This window comes from Poromitra crassiceps (assembly GCF_964638095.1).
Source record: "Poromitra crassiceps genome assembly, chromosome: 3".
In the NCBI taxonomy this organism is placed as follows: domain Eukaryota; kingdom Metazoa; phylum Chordata; class Actinopteri; order Beryciformes; family Melamphaidae; genus Poromitra; species Poromitra crassiceps.
In genome coordinates, this window is record NC_139625.1 from 14361331 (window position 1) to 14373386 (window position 12056).

General features: G+C 41.2%; 1 protein-coding gene across 3 annotated transcripts in view; it reads right to left on the reverse strand.

Moving 5' to 3' along the window:
- Nucleotides 1–4120: 4120 nt before the first annotated feature.
- Nucleotides 4121–12056, reverse strand: part of LOC310773841 (mitogen-activated protein kinase kinase kinase kinase 4-like) — a 105369-nt gene continuing 97433 nt past the window's right edge. For all 3 annotated transcript variants that reach the window (XM_083633816.1, XM_083633815.1, XM_083633814.1), the window contains 6 exons: nt 8330–8464; nt 7831–7931; nt 7520–7669; nt 6665–6824; nt 5731–5870; nt 4121–4419 (listed from right to left, as the gene is read on the reverse strand). In XM_083633816.1, coding sequence (XP_083489942.1) covers nt 4336–4419; nt 5731–5870; nt 6665–6824; nt 7520–7669; nt 7831–7931; nt 8330–8464 — 770 coding nt within the window. In that variant the 3' untranslated portion in view covers nt 4121–4335. The remainder of the gene's footprint in view (nt 4420–5730; nt 5871–6664; nt 6825–7519; nt 7670–7830; nt 7932–8329; nt 8465–12056) is intronic.

Sequence of the window (12056 nt, forward strand, 5' to 3'; positions counted from 1 at the left end):
TGAGCAGCGTTCATGGAAATCCTGTCTTCTTTCGGGTAATGCCGTTTCCTCTAATGGTTTAAACTGGAGCTGCATGTTACAATGAATGTGTCAGTGAGGCAGACGATGCTCCTGTGTCACAGCAAACGGATTATGTATCTGTCTGTAGTACCCTCTGTTCAGCAATGGTAGTCCTGTCTTTGGCATTTTGCTTATAACTGGTGTCATATGTGTGCCATCTTCATTGTAACTCAGGCCAATAATGTTGTTCTAGTACAAATTGGGTGCTAGTAGTATTAGTAGTAGTGCTAGGATGCAGTATTTTTTCAAGCCGTGTTAACATTCAGCTATATTTTGTAATTGCAGGGTTTTTACGCAAGTATGGAATTTGATTTTAGTATTTTCCAGGTCAGGAAAAGTATGGAAAAATATTTTATTTGCACAATATTATTTGTGACTGACTTATTGTTTTACTTAAACCTAGGGCTGGGCAATAATTCAATATTATAGTTTATCAAATTTCAGTGGAATCATATTGTGATAATGTAATGTAAATATGTGATATGAATATATTTTAATATGGTGACATTTCTGATGTCTAAATTGATGAAAAGCAAATTTTCCATATCGCCAGTCATGTGTCTTTGACTTACAACTGAACATTTTAGCCCACTTGTAGAACATATATATCGTGTGTCACTGTTCAGCCTAAAAATACGGAGATATAATTTTTCATCCATAATATTGCCCAGCTCTATGCCAGAGGAAAGTGGGCTGTAGCTCACCAGATAAACGGATGTGGTGCAGAAGGTTGTTCGCTCAATCCCTGTATCAGACTGGCTTCAGAATGTGCACATAAGCTACTGGCTGTAAGATGCCAGCAGTGATGCTTCTAATATCATCGGTATTTTGAACACTGATATCAATAAGCTGATGAAGGGGGCTGGACAGTCCCCTGGCTCTAGCTCAGTGAGATAAACGCCTGTCTCACTCATCACGCTTTCAAATCAGATGCCAAAGTCCTGAGAAATATATCAAAGACGATGGGATTCAAGCAAGACGGCCCAACTTCAACTCACTTCCTGTCATTTTGTCACGTGGGTTTTGCCCATGCTTTTCCACGGACACGCCCACTTTGGAGACTTTCGGCAGGTCTGAGTCAATGGAAAAGGCAGCGCCAATGAGAAGTGGGATTACAGGCACTGCAGCGCCATCGTGTGGTACAATGAATAATGGGAAATGTGTCAGTAGCATGTTTAACCCCACAATTGTTTGCATCATATTTTATTGCTTTATTGATGTAACTTTTTATTGCTTATTTTCCAATTTAAGTATTTTCAAATTGTTGTGACAGACGACACCAAAGACCTAAGAAGAGAAAGATAGTTCCCAAACTTTTCAAGGCCTGGACATGAACAAATAAACTTAGCACCCTGTGGCCTGGATAGTGCAAGAACTGAGGTCAGTGCATAATGGAACACATATTTATGGTTCAGACACTTCTAGTTGTGTATTCAAGGGAATCACACCACACTGTAAATTACTTAAGATTTTATTCAATGGAAAAAAAGACCTTCAGGAAAATACAATAATTCCCATAGTACACACAGAGAGGACATAAATTAGAGAGGCATGGCAGAGACACATCTGAGAGGGGAGGGGGGGGGATCGGGACATGTGGCCTGGCACTGGGTGGTAGAAAACATCTGACCAACGTTGCTGCAACGCTGCCACACAGCCAGGGGGCGCACTGTGCACTATGCAGGGTGGAGGAGCAATCGGTGAATTCGCACTCTTGATTTGTTTAGCAACAAAGGTTGACGGTTATTCCTGTACACAAACCTCAAAATGATAGTACAAAAAGGGAATAATACAAAATACAAAAAAGGGAAGAAAAAACAAACCTGCCCTCAAAAATAAACCATAAATATTCATATCGATGCACATTGGTTTAACAAAACAATTGCTTCTGTAAACATTTTCAACGTAAGGAGTGTGCATTACAATTTAAAAACCACTGCAGTCGCATACTTATCTGAAGGGTTATACATGATAAAAAAACAATTGCAGAAAACAAAACTAAAAACTAAGTCTCCCGAAGTTCAACATTATGCCGCTTAGTTCCCGCTTTCTGGAGTGGTTTTTTTGTAACACTGTTATTAAAAACGTGCGACTTCTTCCCGTTTCACAGAAATCATCAGAAAGTGAAAAGCATCTCGTTGCAAAAATGTCGCCCAGCTCTCACTCAGGACGTCCCACCTTGGACAGGAAAGGCACCGCCTTGACTAAGAGGGTCAAAAAGTCGACTTTAGGGGGGAGGGGAGGGGTGTGGTGGTGCAGCCTAGGGGTGGGGGGGGGGGTGAAACCTTGGGTAGTCCATTTATTTTATGAAGTTGTCACATACACACACACACACACACAAGTCCAGGATGGTCTCTACATTTTGACAGTGGAGTGAGACTGTCTTAACATCCAGGAGGTCCGTAAAGAAACGCCAAATATTGACAAACAAGTGCAGTCCTGTCGTTCAGGTTTCAGAGGGGAGGAAACAAATATAATGCAGAAATACAATACAATTCTGGGATGTAGGCTAGGTCACTGTCCAGTTATAGAAGCGTGTTCATCTGCTTCCAAATCGGATCGGGTAAACCGACTAGAAAGTAATTCCCTGGTTGAAGGCAAAACATGGAGGTCCAATATTGAATCACATGGCTGGTTCAGACTAAAGCGTTCCTAGTACAGTACGCAGAGCCCGGACTTCTTCACTTTTGACCTGTCAAACCCCACTGTGGGATTTCTCCAGCTTAAGTTGAACATCAAACTCGTTCAAAACAGAGTTGTATGATCTTAGACTCGCGCACCCTTAACGTCACGTCTGCCCACTGGCCCGTCATGCTACGTTAGCGGCCACCTGCCTAATTCTCCACGTCTTAATTCACAGTATATCCTAGCCCTACTTATGACTGAGGCTGAAGGAACAATCCACCCCTAAAAACATCTAAAACTAATGGTAATGTATCGTGCATTTCTGGACCCATTTTTGCCGCTAGGAATTTTTTGAATCTTCCACGGGGATAACTGGCCAAATGTAGTGCTGCTACAATGGAGTTTGAAATGGAGTACATCTATAAGCCACAGCCGGACGCAACAAGTTCAGGCATGCTCGAAAAGGCATTCTGGGAAATGTAGGACATCACTAAACTGACGTTGAAATAGATGAGGCAGGTTGAGGCAGAGTGGGTACCGGTACACACAACACTGTAAGCGTATTTGAGGGTGGATTTGTCCTCCTGCATCTTAGGCGTTATTTACGTGCAGCAAGTCACGTACAAAACGTATGAACGACTGGGGATAATTCAGCAGAGGATACGAATGCAACGTTCCTTCATAAACAGGGCTACATCTGTCCGACACCATCCATGCGAGGCAATGTGGCACGTGGAACAGTTGAGAAGGGGTCTGGGGGGAAACCCTGGGGGGGGGAAGAAGAGTCTGCGGCCCGCAAGGTCACTGCAGTGAGTATGTACAGTACAAGCTAAACGTACACGTCGATATCCAATACCCTGTATCTGATGGATATTTCAAGGAGGCTTCCTAAAAAATGGAGAAGAACCAAAAAGTGACAGACAAAAACCGTGTCAAGTTGACCCGAACATGACCTGTACGAAACACAGCGACGGACAGCTAGGACCGGCTGACGGTCTGGCACGTATTTGCATCAATGGCTGCGTCTAGCCGTTCTTTTTCCCTCTCTCGCTTTCATCTCGTCTTTCTCAGTCATTCCAATGCTCAGTGTCTCTCTCCCCCACAGACACACACACACACACACACACACAGAATGCTAATTTTTTACTATGACACATATAGGTTTACCATCAACAGGCAACGGATCCCATGCCCCCCCTAGTGGAAGAGGAGGGGATTGGCTCAAAGGCGGCGCAGCTGGGGCGGGGGTGAGAAAGACCCGGGGGCTTGCCGGGGGGTTTCTGTCGCCCTACTGTAATGGACTAGCACTCAATGGACTCGTGACGATGCACACAAACAGAACAGTACCCCCCCTGCCCCGCCCACCCACCCCACCCAGTGGATAACTCACGCCCACCCCATCCCAACCCCTCCCCCTTTCACGATTACAGTCCAAATATTGTTTACATGAGAGGGCAAGAGGAAGACATCCCTCCGCCTCGAGGCTTAGCGAGGGTTCGTTTCTCCGGTTCAGGTTTCGAGGTTGTGTACTCTTCTTCTTCTTCTTCGTCGTCGTCATCATCGGTTATCGTCACAATCGTGGTCCGTTGGTCGCTGCTTAGGTGTGTGTGGTCGCCGTGGTGTCTCGTGCGTTGAGCGTCCGCGGCTCGGCTACCAGCTCATCAGGGAAGTGCGTCCCAGGGTCATGAAGTAGACCTGGCTGGCGCCGCCAGAGCGCACAGAGGCAAAGAACACCTAACAAGGTGGGGCACAAACGCAAAATACACGGTTCAACATATTTAAACACATTTCAAAAATGTCAATGAGTCATGTCCTGACAATGTTGAGTAGCTACACTGTTTGGCAAATATCTTTTGACAATTTAATTTTGTGCTCAAGTTCAAAAAGTTAAGTTCGTTGGTAAAATGGGTAGACGTATAACTATATGAAACTATAGACGGGTTTCTTGTATACAAACATTAGTGGGTGCGTGCGCGCGCAGGGACAGAGGATGACGAGAAACGCATCGAGCTGATCGGCCATTGGTTCAACACGGGTGCATCACAAACCCACAGTGAAGTGTAGAAACTTCCATTTTATATCTATTCCAAGCTGTCACTCTACATTTTACATAAATACCACCGGTAATGCCTACATTAACAATAAAATAAGTAATCTGAAGGGCTGGGTCATTGGAGCAGTTTGTGTGGGTGGCGCTAATGCATGTTTTAATTTGTTTACAAACCACTGTTAAACAAAACTGTAGAAGAAGAAAAGCAGCAGTGAGTGTGCTGCGGGGGTGTTCGACTTGTTGACGCCTCGCCTGACTGTGCTCAGCTGCTCTCGTCTGCTTTCCAGGCGAGGCGGCAGTCAACTCAAACGGGTGTGCGGAGCATACATGTCTAAGGTGTGGAGTGGCTTTCTACCCCGGCGATGCGCGCGCAACTATGTGATGACGTTGCACAGAAACCCGTCTATAGTCATATGTAATGACAATTCGATTCTCACTGACGAAGAGTCGGCATGTCCCACCAACCCCCAAGCCTGAGGTAATGCGGGGGCGCAAACCTGCGACCCTCGTTTTGGTAGGCAGGGAATCTACCGCTACACTACCCGGACGAGCTGGCATGTTAACTAGCTAGCTAGCTGTTGGCTACGTTAGTTAGCGTTGCCTGTTTCTGTAACAGCCTTCGTCGGGGCTCAACGCCACCGAGTGACCAAAACATTAGCTTGCTAACCATTTGGAGTCACGCCGTTTCCAACAGGTGGGCGTCAGTTTTCAAATCTGTTGCCTGGCTGTTGATATCTCAGTAATAACGTGGCTATTCCTCGCTACGGAGGAATACTGTTCCTGGCGTAACTTGCACTGTTTTCCCGGGCGTGTCTCCTTGGTGTCTCGCACAGAATCAAAAATCTAAATGAAAGGACATTTGGCCAGTAGAGGGCGACAGCAGAAGAAAGCAGGGCAGGAAGCTAGGGGGATTGGGGCCAGTGGGTTTCAGAGGATCCGACCAGTCGACCATCTGTGAGCGCTGCTAGCCGGGACGCGACGGGCTTGGTTCTCACCTTGTCGTTCCTCTCACAAAGGAACTTGAGTCTCTGCGCTCTCTTGTGCATGAAGACGCCGTCCAGGTGGCCGGTCTCCACAGAGCGGATCTCTATGGCCTTCTCTCCCCAGCCCATGATCTGGTTCGACCTAATGTAGGCTGCACACACACAGAGGAAGGGTGTGTGTGAGGAGTGTGTCGTTGCTGCGCCATTGTGTACGTCTCTGTGTTGAGATGTGTATATGTGTGTGTGTGTGTGTGTGTGTGTGTGTGTGTGTGTGTGTGTGTGTGTGCAGATGCTCATACATCTACAAATAACAAAAAGTATGACTTCCTTTATTGCTTTCATGTACAGTAACAGTATATGAGTAAGAGTTAAAAAAAAATAAAAAAAATACAATCTTTCACCAAGCCATTTAGTTCCATTAACCAGTGGTGAATTTCGATTAACGCATTAATAACACTGGTCACAGAAATGCATTTATTGGTTACTTTGCAACGGTTTCCATCATTGAGGGATGGAAAGATCATGGAGAGTGAAAACGGTGACAGATATCAGGGCAGACTCAGAAATAATTCACTTAGGGACACTCCACCGAACAAGAATGCTGATTTAATTTGCACATAATCTCACACATATCCGAAAACTGTAAAGAGTTTCGCAGGCAGTCTTCATTTAGTTTGACAGTTGTGATGTCATTTGGGCATGAATGCCGTCACATCACTGCTCCACAAACTTAACTCAAATCAACTCTAAATAACTGTCAAACTAAATGAATGCCTGCAAAACTCTTACCTGTTGACATTATGTGCAAAATAAATCAGCAATTGTTTTTCGGCGGAGTGTCCCTTTAAGTGCCCTATTTCGGGATCAAAAAGGTGACCGTCACCGAAAGGTAACTCGTTTGCATCCCTGAACCTTGGTAGGAGCAGGACTCTAAATGTGCACCTACCCACTGAGGTGGGCATCTCTCCCCACTGCAGCACCACGTCCTTGGTGATGCGTCCGTAGGTGTTGACGTAGACGCCCTCGTCCTCGTAACACACCAGCAGCTCGATCCCGTCCGTGTTGGGCAGGATGATGATGGCGTGAGACTGGATGTTGGTCTGGATCTGGGGGGGTGGAGGGGGAGGGAGAGATAGAAAGGGGTGAGGGGTGTTGAGAGGAGGGGTGAAGGAAAAAAAAGGGAAAATGGTGGTGAGAGCAGAAAAAAGAAGACAGTAGGATTAGAAGGTGAGAAGTGAGACCAGGGCTTCCCAAATGTTTTCATATCAAGGATCCCCAAATAGATAAGCATTAGACTAGAGCTGCAACGATTAGTCTATTAATGGATTAGTTGTTAACTATTAAATTAATCACCAATTATTTTGATTGCTCAATTAATTGTTTTGATTTTTTCTTTTTCTTTTTTTAATGAAAAAATGTCCAAATTCTATTATTTCAGCTCCTCCAATGTGAATATTTTCTGGTTTCTTTAGTTCTCTGTGACAGTAAATGGAATATCTTTGGGTTGTGGACAAAAAAATAGAGGGACATTTGAGGACGTCACCTTGGGCTTTAGGAAACAGTCATCAACATTTTTCACAAATTTCTGTCATTTTATGGACCAAACAACAAATCGATTAATCGAGAAAATGATTGACAGATTTGTCGATAATGAAAATAATTGTTAGTTGCAGCCCTACGTTAGACCGCGGACCCCGTTTCAAAGGATCACGTCCCAAATATGAAGCTTTCTGCAGTGCGATGTGATTGAGCGTAGGTGACGGTCTATCTATCCTGTGACTGTGATCAGCAGGAGACTTACATGCGTGGGCAGGTAGATGTCGTAGACGGCTCCAGAGTCCACATCCACAGCATGGAAGCCCGAGCAGGAGCCGTAGATGACCTTTAACCTCTGACCCTCCTCCACCGTCAGGTCCACCAGCAGGGGCTTGTGCACCAGGTCGCCAAAGGACTGAAACAAACAGGTCAGTGAGTCAGTCACGTCGACTAGCAGAGACTTGCAGACCAGGAGGAGGTAACGAGTCAAATCAATTTATAAATCTGTCTTTGTTGATTGTACTTGAGGTGTTTTTACTTCCAGGTGGAATGACAAAAAAAAAAGGCCATGCTTACCTTGAAGGCCATGAATTTGTGGTAGGGTTTGGGAGCCCAGGCATACACCTCAACAGAGTTCTTCAAGGCCAGCACCAAGAACTTGATCCTCTCGTACTTCACTGGAGTGAAGAAAAGCAAGGCGGTCAAGGTAGGGCTTGCAGACAAAGTGTGGCCCCTCCACTACAACGATTTCTGGCCCTCCAAAGGGTTCGAGGAGGTTAAAAACTGTTGTTTTGAGTGTTACTGTTGGAAACTGGGTACTTTTTTACCATCAAGCCTGATGAAATATTAAATATGCCATATACGAGTACATTATAGAATATATTATATATATAAACAGCAAGCGTTGAAAGTGCATGGTTACAGTATGGAAACAGATATAACACTAAAACAATGTGCAGTGGAGCCATGATCTGTATAAAGCTACAAAATGTTTAGATTAGAGTCACAGTCAAAAATAAAAAATTATCTTTAATTTCACGTCCAGCGGCATCTTGAACTCTAAATGACAACGTACCGACTTTGTAGTGGACGCAGCCCTCCAGGTCGCCCACAGTGACCCAGCCCTGCTTCTTCTCCACCTCAGGGTCGTTGTGCAAAATCTTGTTCCTGAGCCACGACAGGTAGTACACTCGCAGCTTGTTCTTCTTACCTGCAGACAGAGACGGGGAGGGAGAGATTTAATAAAATAAAATAAAAGATGGAAACGAGCACATTTTCTGAGTTGTTTTCAAATGTTTTCTTTTTTCTAAAATTAAATGTGGTTTGCCCAACTTTCCAGTCACTGTGCACAGTGTAGACAATGCAGTGATGATGCAATGGCAGCAAGATCGTTAATGAGGCAAGCACAAATAGTCCTTACATACATTTATTTATATATATATATATATATATATATATATATATATATATATATATATATATATATAAATAATATACAGTATATATATTCTTCAAAAGGTGGGTATTGTTCATTCATTGCATCAATCATATGCTATAGTTTTCTCTTGCAGCTTTCTAAGCTAAATGTTGTAGTTGGGTAAAGGGGCTACTTGGATTCATAAATCAGGGAAAGGGGGGTACTAAAGCCAAAACAGTTTGAGAACCTCTGCATGATGTAACCTTCCTCATTGCTTCTACACTGCTGGGAACAAAGGAGTCTTCATGAAGAAAAGGTCATGTCCCAAAACTTGCTATCGTGAAGACAGTGTTGTAGTCAAGTCACTATATCTCAAGTCCAAGTCGAGTCCGCTGTACCCGAGTCCTAGTCCAGAGTTACTGAACATGAGCGTGAATCTACGTGTGGTAGGTGGAACACACACAATTTTGCACGGAATTGAACAATGTGACAGTATTAATACATGTATAATTGAATAATGTCACAGTATTAATACATGTATAATTGAATAATGTCACAGTATTAATACATGTATAATTGAATAATGTCACAGTATTAATACATGTATAATTGAATAATGTCACAGTATGAATACATGTATAATTGAATAATGTCACAGTATGAATACATGTATAATTGAATAATGTCACAGTATTAATACATGTATAATTGAATAATGTCACAGTATGAATACATGTATAATTGAATAATGTCACAGTATGAATACATGTATAATTGAATAATGTCACAGTATTAATACATGTATAATTGAACAATGTGACAGTATTAATACATGTATAATAGAGCTGTCACGATTCCTCGAGTACCTCGAATAACTCGAATAATTAAATTGATCGAGGCCAAAATGATTCGCCTCGACACGCATCTGAGTAATAGAAGAGAGTGGGTAAAATAGAAATTCCGACGGAACCTTAAGGCAACACGTGAGAGCGCGTTACGTCAGTGCGTCACTCTACCTGAAACGTCAACAAACGGGAGCAGCCGAAAATGTGGCTACACTTTCCCAAGATAGACTCAGACAACACTGGTTGCAACATTTGTGATGTGAATTGCAAAGCTGGCCAGGGAAACACCTCAAACTTGAGGAAGCATGGTCAAACACAAGATATATTTACAGTAGCTAAATGCTGAAGACTGTAACGTATTACTAGATAGGCTGAGGGTGAATGAAGCAGGCAGCGCACCGCAGCTAATGTTAGCAGCACCTCCACCGCCTTGAGCTGTAACGTTGAGAGAGGCATCGACTACAACATCAGATAACGTTATTTAATTAGCTAGCGTTAGCTGGATAAGTTGTTTCACTGCAGTTGTAGTTGTTAGATAACGGGGCTTTTCACTGTCTTCACAACGACTGCAAAACAGAGATCGCTAACGTTAACGTTAACGCTAACGTTGCTGCAGTAATTGTCAAGGGTTCAACATAACGTATTTCCTCAGCCTGTATAGTAGCTATCAACATGAAATAAAAAGCATTTGACAGCTTAAACCCGTGGCTTTTTATTTGGAAGGGTTACATTTGCCGTAATCTTTATTAACATGTCTTAAAATGCATTAGAATCTTTTTATTTTTTGGGGTTAAAGATTTTTAAGATTTTTTTTAATGAACATTAGAGCAAATATAATACGAAAAGCCAAAGGGTTAAGCTCTCAAATGCTTTTTATTTTTATGTTTCTATGTACTACAGAGCCTGAGATATGAAGGCTTTAGTGAATACCGACCGCTCTCTCTGAGAAGTTTGGACCGTTTTCTGTGAGAAATACAAAGCTCAACCTAACATTAACGTTAGCGGCTAATTTAACAGCGTTTTGTGTGTGTGTGTGTGTGTGTGTGTGTGTGTGTGTGATCACACTAGCCTGTTGGTGTGTGAGAGAGAAAGAGAGAGTGAGTATGTGTGAGAGAGAAAGAGTGTGTGTGTCATGCAGCTGTAAGGTAAATGAAGGATGTAAACTAGCTAGTAAGCCATTCATTCATATTATTTAACAGTTGCTGTACACTGGAAGAACTCAAACGTCAGGTTGAAAAGATGAATGGTGCCACTGCCAGTTCTATGCAATTTAAAAATCAAAATGTTGTTTTTTCTAAGAAAGAAACTAATGTAGTTGTTTATTTGAAGAGATTTATCTTATTTTTTGGTGTATATTTACGATAAGCCTTTGAAAACACAAAAAAGGGTTCTTATCCGATTACTCGATTAATCGATGGATTATTCGGTAGAATACTCGATTACTAAAAGAATCGATAGTTGCAGCTCTAATGTATAATTGAACAATGTGACAGTATTAATACATGTATAATTGAACAATGTGACAGTATTAATACATGTATAATTGAATAATGTCACAGTATTAATACATGTATAATTGAATAATGCCACAGTATTAATACATGTATAATTGAATAATGTCACAGTATTAATACATGTATAATTGAACAATGTGACAGTATTAATACATGTATAATTGAATAATGTCACAGTATGAATACATGTATAATTGAATAATGTCACAGTATGAATACATGTATAATTGAATAATGTCACAGTATTAATACATGTATAATTGAACAATGTGACAGTATTAATACATGTATAATTGAACAATGTGACAGTATTAATACATGTATAATTGAATAATGTCACAGTATTAATACATGTATAATTGAATAATGTCACAGTATGAATACATGTATAATTGAATAATGTCACAGTATGAATACATGTATAATTGAACAATGTGACAGTATTAATACATGTATAATTGAATAATGTCACAGTATTAATACATGTATAATTGAATAATGTCACAGTATTAATACATGTATAATTGAATAATGTCACAGTATGAATACATGTATAATTGAATAATGTCACAGTATGAATACATGTATAATTGAATAATGTCACAGTATGAATACATGTATAATTGAATAATGTCACAGTATTAATACATGTATAATTGAATAATGTCACAGTATTAATACATGTATAATTGAACAATGTGACAGTATTAATACATGTATAATTGAATAATGTGACAGTATTAATACATGTATAATTGAATAATGTCACAGTATTAATACATGTATAATTGAATAATGTCACAGTATTAATACATGTATAATTGAATAATGTCACAGTATTAATACATGTATAATTGAACAATGTGACAGTATTAATACATGTATAATTGAATAATGTCACAGTATGAATACATGTATAATTGAATAATGTCACAGTATTAATACATGTATAATTGAATAATGTCACAGTATGAATACATGTATAATTGAATAATGTCACAGTATTAATACATGTATAATTGAATA